The following is a 12,664-nucleotide window of genomic DNA, read 5'->3' as shown; positions in this document are numbered from 1 at the left end:
GTGGTGCATGCCTGTAGTCCCAGTTACCTGGGAAGCTGAGGTGGGTAGATTGCTTGAGCCCAGGAGATTGAGAATGTGGTGAGCCATGATCGTGCCACTGCACTCCAGCAGCCTGGGCAACAGAGTGAGACCTTGTCTCAAAAAAAAAAAAAAAAAAAAAAAAAGTAATATGTTAGGTTACATTGCAGAGATGAGAAAACACACCCAATAAAATAAAAAACAATACAACTAGCCAGTTGTTATAGATATTTGGGTTTAGTGATTGGTTTCCTGTGACAGACAGCATCATACATAGAATCCAAAAGTGCTATCATCTCAAACTTTGATGTAAGTGAAGATAAGGACCTATAGTAAACTGAAAGATACACAAGAATTTGAAAAAATGTTTTATAAAATGAAAGGGAAAACTAGTTTGAAACAAATAATTTGGTTTCTATGAGATTTTTAAATAGTTATGTATAACTATGTTAATAATACTGTATATAGATATATCTATTCACTTGTATCCTCAATGTTTATATACTGAAGTTGGTAAAAACTCTTATAGTATTTTCTCAATAGGAATAAGTGGTAATCATCTTTTATTCAGGTCCTCAATGTTTAGGCACATATGGCACATTGTATTTTTATTTTTAAAATTTTGCTTTTTTCTTTTATTAGAGACAGGGTCTCCCTATGTTGCCCAGGCTGGTCTCGAACCCCTGGACTCAAGGGATCCTCCTGCCTTGGACTTCCAAAATGCTGGGACTACAGGCATGAGCCACTGTGCCTGGCCATGGCACATTATTTATAGTATGAAAACACTAAGAAACCATCAGTAGCTTTATAATAATCAATTACAACAAACTCTTATGGAGTTTTAGCATACTTTGCTTTTTCATAGACTACAGAAATTTTCCAGATTGGCAATTCACAAGAAAAAATTATTTTCAGAAATTACTTATGCAACTCTAAAGATAATAAATAATAGAAATCTTATTTCAGATGTCCTCCAAATATGTATACTTTTTACAAAACCACAGCTTGGTGTACCCACAGAGCTGTTTTCAAATAATGACAATAAGATAGACGTGAGATACACTTAAAAAAAAAAAAAAAAAAAAAAAACCTGGATGGGTGCAATGGCTCACACCTAAAATCCCAGCACTTTGGGAGGCTGAGGCAGGTGGATCGCTTGAGTCCAGGAGTTTAAGACCAGCCTGGGGAACACGGCGAAGCCCTATCACTACAAAAAATACAAATATTAGCTGGGCATGGTGGTGTATGCCTGTAGTCTCAACTACTAGGGAGGCTGAGGACCGCTTGAACCAGGGAGGTCGAGGCTCGGTGAGCTGTGATCTACTCCAGCCTGGGTGATAGTAAGACACTGTCTCAAAAAAATAAACACCAAAACCCACAAGAATGTATCATTACTGTGCATGGGTGTGCATGAATTTGGCTAAAAAATGTATGTATGTTGTCAAGTGGGACCAGCACCAACTCCCCCTGCTGATGGGAAGTCAAGTGCTTTTGTTTTGAAAGAGCCTCCATTTGGGCCTTGATGTCCTCTGCCTTCTTCTGTTCACTAACCTTAGCCTGTTGCTCAACTGCTTGTGCCTTTTCTTTCTCCACTCTGCAGGAAAAAAAGGAGAAACTTATCAGAAACTAGCCTATTAGGCATCTGGCATCTAATAAAAGTGAAATCTGGTTGATTTTCACATCATACAAAGGTATGATATCTCAATTTAAAAATAAAACATTTGGCTGTGCGAAGTGGCTCATGCCTGTAATCCCAGCACTGTGGGAGGCCAAGGCAGGCAGATCACTTGAGGTCAAGAGTTCAAGACCAGCCTGGCCAACATGGTGAAACCCTGTCTCTACTAAAAATACAAAAGTTAGTCGGAGCTGGGCACAGTGCCTCAGGCCGGGTGCGGTGGCTCATGCCTGTAATCCCATCATTTTGGGAGGCCGAGGCAGGTGGATGGCTTGAGATCAGGAGTTCGACCCATCTCTACTAAAAATACAAAAAAATTAGCCAGGCATGGTGGTGGCCACCTGCCTGAGGCAGGAGAACTGCTTGAACCTGGGAGGTGGAGTTTGCAGTGAGCCGAGATTGTGCCACTGCACTCCAGCCTGGATGACAGAGCGAGACTCCGTCTTAAAAAAAAACAGCCAGGCGTGGTGGCACATGCCTGTAATCCCAGCTACTTGGCAGGCTGAGGCAGGAGAATTGCTTGAATCTGGGAGGTTGCAATAAGCCAAGATTGCGCCGTTGCACTCCAGCCTGGGGGACAGAGTGAAACTGTCTCAAAAATAAAATAAAATAAAAAATAAAGATAAAACATTTATGGTCATTAGAAATCGACAAATGGACAACACATTAAAAATAAGAGAGAGAGCCGGGCGCAGTGGCTCACACTTGTAATCCCAGCACTTTGGGAGGCTGAGGCAGGTGGATTACCCAAGGTCAGGAGTTTGAGACCAGCCTGACCAACATGGTGAAACCCCGTCTCTACTAAAAATACAAAAATCAGCCGGGCATGGTGGCACACCCCCGTAATCCCAGCTACTCAGGAGGCTGAGGCAGAATTGCTTGAGCCCAGGAGGCAGAGGTTGCAGTGAGCCGAGATCATGCCACTGCACTCCAGCCTAGCTGACAGAGCGAGACTCTGTTTCCAAAAAAAAAAAAAAGAGAGAGAGAGAGGACCTTACTAAACTATTTACAGCTAGCACTTAAAATCAAAGGTGGAGTAAAGTCAAGCTAGGACTTTACTGCACTGAATAAATGATTAAAGTGTTCTTTTACCCCAGGCAGGGTAGCTCATGCCTGTAATCCCAGCACTTTGGGAGGCCAAGTTGGGTGGATTGCTTGAGCCCAGGAGTTCAAGATCAGCCTGAACAACATAGCAAAACCCCATCTCTGTACAAAAAATACAAGCATTAGCTGGGTGTGGTGGCATGCACCTGTAGTCCTAGGTACCGGGGAGGCTGAGGTGGGAGGATCACTCGAGCCTGGGAGGCAGAGGTTGCAGTGAGCCAAGATTGTGCCACTGCACTCCAGCCTGGGTGACAGAGCAAGATCCTGTCTCAAAAAAAAAAAAGTAATTTCTTGATTCTGAAGTGATAAAATCTTCAAATAGCTGACCAGGTATTAACGATTTCCTTACCTCTCAGCAAATGCCCTAATCTCCCACAATTCCAGTTCTTCTTCTGCTACCCAGGTTTCAATAATAACAGGGCCAGTTTGCTTGGGCGTTTCTGGTCTCTTTGGCCGCAGTGCACTTGATCGAAGGCCTTTCCTCTGAGGTGTAGGTGTTTCTTTGGAAAGGAAATCAGAATATTTTAAGCAATATTGCTTCTAAAATTAAAGTACTTCTGGCATCTTCTATCATGAAAAAGTGGTTGGCAAACTTCTTCTTAAATAGACAGATGGTCTCTGCTGCAGCTACTCAGCTGTGCCTTTGTATCATGAAAGCAGCCAAAGATAATACATAAGTGAGTAAATGTGGCTGTGTTCCAATCAAATTTCATTTATAAAAGCAGGGTAGGCCAAGGCTCATGGGCTATGGTTTGCTGACCCCCAAAATACAAGGCTTATGAGTCTTTATACAACCTGTTTCTTCCACCTGGAGCACTATTCCAAGCCTCCACCGCTCATCTGACTAATGTCAATTCATCCTCCAGACCCCAACATGAATTCAACTTCCTACAAAAGCCTAGCATGTTCTTCTCACACTTGGGTGTACAATATGTGTTTCCCTATCACCGCACAGAGAAGGGGGATTTGAGAGTTACCAATATAAAGGGGAGATGTGAAACCTAAGAATAGATAAAATCTCCTCATAAAAAGATTTAAAAAATAAAAAGTAGGGAGGGACAAGCATTGAACCTTCCCATATATTCAATCACAAGGAAGCAGCAGAAGGAAACAGAAATGAAAGCAGGACCTGAACTGTACAAAGGGATACAAGCCAAAGAGAAGTGATTTTAGGGGACTGCAGTGGTTTGCATCAAAGGCTGTGGGGTCAAGGAGACTGAAGGCCGGCCAGGTACATCTCCCATCTGTGTCTCTGCCCATCAACAGAGCTGTTTCTGTGCCAGGACGACCTTGTGATTTTGTTTTTTTTTTGGAGACAGAGTCTTGCTCTGTTGCCCAGGCTGGAGTACAGTGGTGTGATCTCGGCTCACTGCAACACCCCCATCCTGGCTTTACCAATTCTCGTGCCTCAGCCTCCCGAGTAGCTGGGACTATAGGTGTGTAATACCATGTCCCGCTAATTTCTGTATTTTTAGAAGAGACAGGGTTTCAACATGTTGGCCAGGCTGGTCTTGAACTCCTGACCTCAAATGACCCACCCGCCTTGGCCTCCCAAAGCGCTGGAATTACAGGCGTGAGCCACCGCACCTGGCCGCTGTTTTAAGTAAGCTAAAATTTATCATCTACTAGGAACAGGTATTACTTCATTGGTACTCTTTTCAAAAAGGTTATTCTCCAAGAAGAACTCCCAAGTTAATTTAATCAAGTTTCAAAAATTAATTGTATACATTTGGGGAGAACTAACTTTTATAAAAACACTTATGTTTCTATCTAAGGACATTATCTTTTTATTTATTTATTTATTTATTTATTTATTTATTTATTTACTTGGAAATGGAGTCTCACTCTGTTGCCCATGCTAGAATGCAGTGGCACAATCTTGGCTCACTGCAACTTCTGCCCCCTGGGTATAAGTGATTCTCCCGCCTCACCCTCCCAAGTAGCTCCCGCCTCACCCTCCCAAGTAGCTGGGACTACACGTGTGTACCACCACACCTGGCTAATTTTTTGTATTTTTAGTAGAGATGGGGTTTTGCTATGTTGGCCAGGCTGGTCTCAAACTCCTGATCTCAAGTGATCTGCCCACCTCGGCCTCCCAAAGTGCTGGGACTACAGGCTTGAGCCACATGCCTGGCCTGTATTTCTTTTCTCTCTTTTTCTTTTTTTTTTGACACGGATTCTCAATCTGTTACCCAGACTGGAGTGCAGTGGTGTGATCTCAGCTCACTGCAACCTCCACTTCCCAGGCTCAAGCAATTCTCGGGCCTCAGCCTCCTGAGTAGCTGGGATTACAGGCATGCACATTACCAATATTTTTGTAATTTTTGTATGTTTTGTAGGGATAGGGTTTCACTACATTGTCTAGGCTGGGCTCGAACTCCTGGACTCAAGTAATCCACCTGTCTTGGCCTCCCAATGTCCTGGAATTACAGGTGTGAGCCACTGTACCTGGCCTTTTATATATTTCTTACTAGGTTTTTTCCTAAATATTTTTATTGTTTATATAAAATAAAATGGAATTTATATATTTTCAATCTGGATACTACAATGAACTCCTATTAGTGCTAATACTTTTAATTCTCATGAATTTTCTCAGTAGACATTCATAATTATCTATAAATTAGTGTTAATCTTCTTTTCCAATATTACTCTCTTAGCTTACTGCAACACATATAACACTGATATTATAATACTATAAGCTTTACTTTGCTTCCTTGAGATTAGGGGCCAAATATCATTCTTCTATGTATTTGCCACCCAGTGCCTATTGTATTGGTGCTCTATAAACATTTTTTGAGTAACTCTTTATGCCTCTTGGATTATCTCTAGCTTGAGCACTGAAGTATTTCACAGTAGTTTTAATCCTTAAGAAACCTTTATTGACCCACTTACATATCAGACTCGGTACTAGCTGCCATGACTTCAATAAACCAGACAGACGAGATGGCTGCTCTCCAGGAGCTGCTGGTCTGGGGTCAATCAATGTCTCACATCTTAATTACAAGAGGTATTATTATAGCCCTTTGCTGTGCTTAGAACAAGGCTTATAGGCATCGATGTGTGTCTACCAGAATCTTGATATGTTTATTACTTTAATATCATTTTCAAAATTTGGTAGTTGTAAAATATGTCTTTTTTAAAAGGTGAACAGAGAAGAAAAAATTATATCAAATTTCAATTCATAAAATACATGGTTAACAGGTTAATCATGAAAGAATAGAATTCTATTTCTTACCTTTTGGTGTTTCTGGAACTCCAATGGGACAAATGATTTTCCTGATACAATATTCAGATCGAATGCCATAAGGACCAACATCTCTCCTCTTAATTATTTCTGTTGTTGTGATTTCAGTTTCGGATGTTTCTATGGTGATTTAATTCAATAGTATTAATAACCAACTGAAATACTCAGAGACTAAAAAGGTACATCTGGTGCTTTCAGAAAGAGACACACGTGGAATAAACTTTTGGAAACACCTGACTTAATTAACAGGATCACTAACATCTAGCAGGATCACTGCTAGACTGCAACAATACTGAGCTTCTTCCTCGCTGCAAATTCCTAAACGAAACAAAATGCTGCTGGGTATAGCTGAGCTCCTGGTGGCAATACTCAATCAAAATAATAAAAAGCCTAGGACAGAAGCAGCAAGCACAGGCCTCCAGAACTCTTAGTTTAAATTTTTAATTAAACAATAATAAATATCTTTTTAAAAATGTAGACTGGTTCACACATAAGTGACTCACTTTATAATCTGAACCTTCCCTTCTGGCCCCTGGGATTTTATAGCATGTGCCAAACTTCAACAAAGCTGCATGTGAAAAAAAAATTTTTTTTAAGAGACAGGGTTTTGCTCTGTTATCCAGACTGGAAGACATCAGTGGACCACAGTCACTGCAACCTTGAACTCCTGGCTCAAGCAATCCTCCTGGCCCCAGCCTCCCAAGTGGCAGGGACTACAAACACAAGGCCTAGTTGATTTTTTTCTTTTTAAATTAGAGTTTTGAAGAGACAAGGTCTCATTATGTTGTCCAGGCTGGTCACAAACTCCTGGCCTCAAGTGATCCTCCTGTCTTGGCCTCCCAAAGTGCTAGGATTACAGGTGAGAGCCACCACACATGGCCAAAACTGTATTTTTAAAAAACAAGCATTATATTTTATTATTTTTATTATTATTATTATTATTTTGAGACAGAGTCTCACTCTGTCGCACTGGCTAGAGTGCAGTGGCACAATCTCAGCTCACTGTAAGCTCCGCCTCCCGGGTTCACGCCATTCTCCTGCCTCAGCCTCCCGAGTAGCTGGGACTACAGGGGCCAACCACCACGCCCAGGTAATTTTTTGTATTTTTAGTAGAGACGGGGTTTCACCATGTTAGCCAGGATGGTCAGGATCTCCTGACCTCGTGATCCACCTGCCTCAGCCTCCCGAAGTGCTGGGATTACAGGCATGAGCGCCCGCGCCTGGCCTGTGATTTTAGCTTTTAAACTTAAATTAGAAAATACCTCCCTTCCCCCTTACCTGTCCGTGTAGTCCCTCCTCCTGGAGGAGCCTTGGCTGCCATGTCATCCCATCTCAAACTTGCCCACAGTAACCGTAACATCAGGCTCACTCCAGCTAAGGACTTTACTGTCTGAAGTCTATACCTGAAAGGAAAACCAAAGAAATCCATATATATCTATATGTATATACATACACATACACATTCATATTCACTCTACTAAACTGAAGGGCTGTGTTTCTTGTCCTCATTAGGACTCCAGTACTTATAATATGGTTTTGTAAGACTTTGGTATTATATGTCCTTTAAAAGAAAAACTTCTTCGTTCATAGGCATAACACGCACCTAACATTTTTTTTAAAAAGGGGCTATATTCATTTTAAATGCCATATAAGTTTATAAAATGAGAATGTTTCATTGTAAGGTTGATAAGGCAAAAATTCATGAAGACTTTATAAAGTTAACCTAATTCCAAAATACCTGTTAGGAAAATTTTGGGGACCAAATATAGAGAAATAGATAATTGTTATTAAATGTGATAAAGGAGTTTTGAAGGAAAAATCCTAACTTTTGCAAAAACAAGAAACCTGAAAATGTTTAAATTTTCTAAAAGAATAAAATAAGGTCAGATGCGGTGGCTCACGCCTGTAATCCCAGCACTGTGGGAGGCCGAGGTGGGCAGATCACCTGAGGTCAGGAGTTCAACACCAGCCTGACCAATATGGCAAAACCCCATCTCTATTAAAAATACAAAACTTAGGGCCGGGCATGGTGGCTCATGCCTGTAATCCCAGCACTTTGGGAGGCCGAGGTGGGCGGATCACAAGGTCAGGAGATCGAGACCACGGTGAAACCCCATCTCTACTAAAAATACAAAAAATTAGCCAGGCGCGGTGGTGGGTGCCTGTAGTCCCAGCTACTCGGGAGCCTGAGGCAGAAGAATGGCGTGAACCTGGGAGGTGTAGCTTTCAGTGAGCCAAGATCCGGCCATTGCATTCCAGCCCGGGCGACAGAGCGAGACTCCGTCTCAAAAACAAAACAAAACAAAAAATACAAAACTTAGCTGGGCATGGTGGTGCATGCCTGTAATCCGAGCTACTTGGGAGGCTAAGGCAGGAGAATCAATTGAACCCAGGAGGCAGAGGCTGCAGTGAGCCAAGATCATGCCATTGCACTCTAGCCTGGGCGACAAGAGTGAAACTCCGTCTCTAAATTAATTAATTAATTAATTAAACCAAAAACATCTTACAAATCTAGTAAGACCTTTCCAAACGGACAAAAACATTCTGCATCCAAATGGTGGTTATTCAAAACATGAACAACTGGATGATGAATAAAGTTAATACTAATGAAACTTTAACAGCATTAGTGTAGTTTTCAAATTCTACAATGAATAGTAAAATATTAGAAAAAGGACAATATCAGCTGGGCGCAGTGGCTCACACCTGTAATCCCAGCACTTTGGGAGGCCAAGGTGGGGGGATCACGAGGTCAGGAGTTTGAGACCAGCCTGGCCAACATAGTGAAACCCCATCTCTACTAAAACTAAGCTGGGTATGGTGGCGGGCGCCTGTAATCCCAGCTAGTTGGGAGGCTGAGGCAGGAGAATAGCTCGAACCCGGAGAGCAGAGGTTGCAGTGAGCCGAGATCGCTCCACTGCACTCCACCTTGGGCGGCAGTGTGAGACTCTATCTCAAAAAAATAAATAAATAAATAAAAAGAAAGGAAAAGGACAATACCATATTAGTTACTTATCAACAGACAAATCTCTCTGTGTTCATGTTTGTTTCTAAACATTGTGTGTGGAAGTACTAAACGTTTTACACATTCTTAAAAAATACTAAAAACGTATTTCAAAATAAATTTACTTAACTGCATTAAATATCATGTCCTAAAATGGAATTCACTATATATCTTTGTGTAACTGAATACTTTGTTGACATTTTTACTCTACTTAAATGAACTTAGTGGTTGATTATGGTGTAGACAAAGGCTATAAAATAAAAATAATTTCCTCCTCTAACAGAGGTGGAAGGTAAATCTCAAACAACTCTGTATGTAAAAGGCAATGCTTTCTTTTTTTTTTTTTTTTTTTTTTTTTTTGAGACAGAGTATTGCTCTGTCACCCAGGCTGGAGTGCAGTGGAGCGATCTTGGCTCACTGAAACCTTCGCCTCCCAGGTTCAAGCAATTCTTCTGCCTCAGCCTCCCGAGTAGCCGGGATTACAGGCGCCCGCCCAAACATCCAGCTAATTTTTGTATATTATTATTATTATTTTTTTGAGACGGAGTTTTACTCTTGTCGCCCAGGCTGGAGTGCAATGGTGCGATCTCGGCTCACTGCAACCTCCGCCTCCCGGGTTCAAGTGATTCTCCTGCCTCAGTCTCCTGAGTAGCTGGGATTACAGGCGCCCGCCACCACGCCCGGCTCATTTTTGTATATTTAGTAAAGACGGGGTTTCACCACGTTGGCCAGGCTGGTCTCAAACTCCTGACCTCAGGTGATCCACCTGCCTCCGCCTCCCAAAGTGCTGGGAGGCGTGAGCCCACCTGAAAGACAATGCTTTCTATTGACAGCATTCAGTTGGAAAAATGAACACTGTGAAAGAGAAAGCTCTAGCCAAAAAGTTGCTGCAGCTTCTTAACTTCCCATATCCACTTGTGACACCATTACTTTCTCCACTGTGTTATCGCACTATGAATCCTCTGACCTGGACAGAGCAGGTCAAGGGGAAATCAGAGGGGAAATGTTAACTAGTGCAGGGATGTCCCAAGAGGGGGAAAGTGTCTGTCACTTTCAGACCATACCCCATAGTAATTCCTAGAGATCTTTAGTGTCATAGGAGAAAGCAAATAAATATTTATTTGCAAGGAAAAGTTTGTCCTCATTCTCTGTGGTCAAACAATGACTTTAAAGTATCCTTATTTTAAAATGGAAATAACACCAGGGAGGAACACACCACATGCATGGTAAGTCTGCTCATTCAAGCATTCATTCAAAAAATACTTGAGCATCTTCTATGTGTTAGACTATGTGAAAGGAGCTGGGGACACAGAGGTAAACTAGAATCTGTCTGTGTTCTCAAGGAGCTGTAAGAGAGGAAAGGACAAGGGAGGGACATCTGAGTTGGCTCGGGAATGAGGATCAGAGCTTTGCTGGAGTCTCAAAGGACAAGTTAAGAGTATGGGGGTTGCTGATCAAAGGCAAGGGGCACACATATGCTAAAGAGAACAGTGTGCAGGAGTACACATTTCTTCCCAGAAACCACGTTCAGTGTTTTATGACTGGAGGGAAGGGGTGTAGAGGTACAGAAAGAGATGAAGGTGCATGAGAGAAAAAGGCAGAAGCCAGAATGCGCTGTACCAAAATAAAAGATTAAAGAAGAGCATTAAAGGGTATGTATATTAAGTCCTCTGAGATTTATCCAGTACTGGATGGGTTGTAAAGGGAAGTACTTTCCATGAATGTGATCTACAGGCGACAAATGCTTTCCCCGCTCCTTGCTGCAGTAGTTACCAAGTCCCTTAGCTCAGTCAGACTATTCACAGGATAGAGGGGCATTTTAGGAGAATCTTTCTGGCAGCACTGTGGAGGACAACTATCAGTTCAATGTGAAAATGAAGCACAGAATCAGGGCCTGGGAGGATGGGCATAAGGGAATGGATGGTGTGGAGGGAAAAAGAGGCCCTATTGAGTGTATGAGACAAGTTTTCCAATATTGCTCAGCCTTAACATTAATAACAAAGATCATACATGCATCTTTGGCATTCTTAACTCCTAACCATCAGATGTATTCTATTCTAGTGTTAGTATAAAAATGCATTTCACGTGCATGGCTTTTTATAGCAATATGCTTTTTAAAAATGCATTCTAAAGTCATGATCAATTTACATATTTACCCATGCCTCCATTAGACAGAAAGGATTATGCTTCTCTCAAATATGTTTTGGCAAATTGAGACGTTAGCATACATTTGAAGGCTGTATCAGTTTAAAATGAATGTTTAACGGAAGGTATTTCCTCCCATTAAAAAATGTGAAATCAAGTAATATAAACTGTACCATAGTGCATACTAAGACATGAAATTCAGCTCCAGAAATTCAGCTATGCAGAACAGGGCCCCGATCAACACTTGATTGGGACCAGTGCCTAACTCTCCTGGAGAGTTCAGAGAAGAGTGCTTCCCAGTTGAGCCTACCCTCCATTTTAGAATACAAAGAGCAGAAAGGTCGGCCTCCACAACTGCCAGGTCACTTTAATTAAAGTATTTGTACATAGTAACTTTTCCAGTGGGAAAGAAGTTACCTGCAGGACAGTCAAGGATACATTTTGGGACCGCTCTCAATGAAGAAAGCAGAAAAGTGCAGAGTAATCCTATAAATCCATGAATTGTAATGAAGAGTTCCTTGATTCCCTGCAGGATTCTGCAAATCCTTCATTGCAGGCCCTGCAGAGAAATTGTACTTTTCAGCTGTCTCTATTGAATGTGTAATGGAGTGATGATATTTTATTTCAAATCAAAAGATGAGTTATAAAAAACTTGGTCAAACAAACTATGACTGGTTGTATTAATAAATGAATTCCTTTATAGAGAGTACTTACATTTTTTTTCTAGCTGATTGTAATTAATATAAAGGAAACCAAAAAAAGTGTGATTTTTAAAGAAATTGGAAAAATATTAAAAGACACACAAAAACGAAGCCTAAGGGGAAATGAAAACGGCTCAGTAACTTGCTGAAATAATTTGGGGGTCCTAGCAAAATCTAACTGCAACTATGACTGATTCTGATTTCTAAAGATGTTCCCAGAACTCTCATGTTTTCAGTGTTTATGTTCCATCCTTCTCAATTACAGGGGTGAAAAGATAAAGACAAGGACATGAAAAAGGAGAAAGCAAGGACACATAAGTGAAATGTGATATAGCAAATAAAGTACTAGACTGGGATTTAGGAAAACCGGGCACTATTCCTGTGTCTCTGTAGCCACAGGCAAATTACTGTACATTTACAAAAGATAAGAGTTTCTAAGGTGCCTTCCCAACATAAAACTATATGATTTTACAACTACCAACACTATCTATTTAGGACGCATCCCCTAAACCTAAAGTGCCCAGAAAATTTTAAATTAGGACTATTTCTGGGTTTAAAAAAATTTCTAAGGAATCTTAGAGACTACCTATTCATACATAAATAACAGAACTCCAAAACAAATGTTTATCATGCAACTAAGCTACATTAGGAAGATTTTCACATTATGATAAGCTTTATGAAATTTACAGGCGTGTTTATGTCTTATTTTTTATGAATTACCTAATAAAAATAAAATACAAACATTCCAGAAAGTTGGTGATCATCTTGTTCCCAGA

The 12,664-nt window shown here is 41.1% G+C and overlaps 1 protein-coding gene across 27 annotated transcripts in view; it reads right to left on the bottom strand.

Moving 5' to 3' along the window:
* Nucleotides 1-12,664, bottom strand: part of BPTF (bromodomain PHD finger transcription factor) — a 156,866-nt gene that overhangs the window by 56,270 nt on the left and 87,932 nt on the right. For all 27 annotated transcript variants that reach the window (XR_010153367.1, XR_010153368.1, XM_054671499.2 and 24 more), the window contains 4 exons: nucleotides 7,320-7,444; nucleotides 6,033-6,161; nucleotides 3,147-3,297; nucleotides 1,570-1,612 (listed from right to left, as the gene is read on the bottom strand). Coding sequence is in view for 25 of the 27 variants with exons in the window: in XM_054671499.2 (XP_054527474.1) it covers nucleotides 1,570-1,612; nucleotides 3,147-3,297; nucleotides 6,033-6,161; nucleotides 7,320-7,444 (448 nt within the window). In the remaining 2 variants the exon portion in view is untranslated. The remainder of the gene's footprint in view (nucleotides 1-1,569; nucleotides 1,613-3,146; nucleotides 3,298-6,032; nucleotides 6,162-7,319; nucleotides 7,445-12,664) is intronic.

The sequence above is a fragment of the Pan troglodytes genome, chromosome 19 (genome assembly GCF_028858775.2).
Source record: "Pan troglodytes isolate AG18354 chromosome 19, NHGRI_mPanTro3-v2.0_pri, whole genome shotgun sequence".
NCBI classification, from domain to species: Eukaryota; Metazoa; Chordata; class Mammalia; order Primates; family Hominidae; genus Pan; species Pan troglodytes.
The sequence above is the reverse complement of the archived record's forward strand: the minus strand, read 5'-3'. Positions and strand labels throughout refer to the sequence as shown.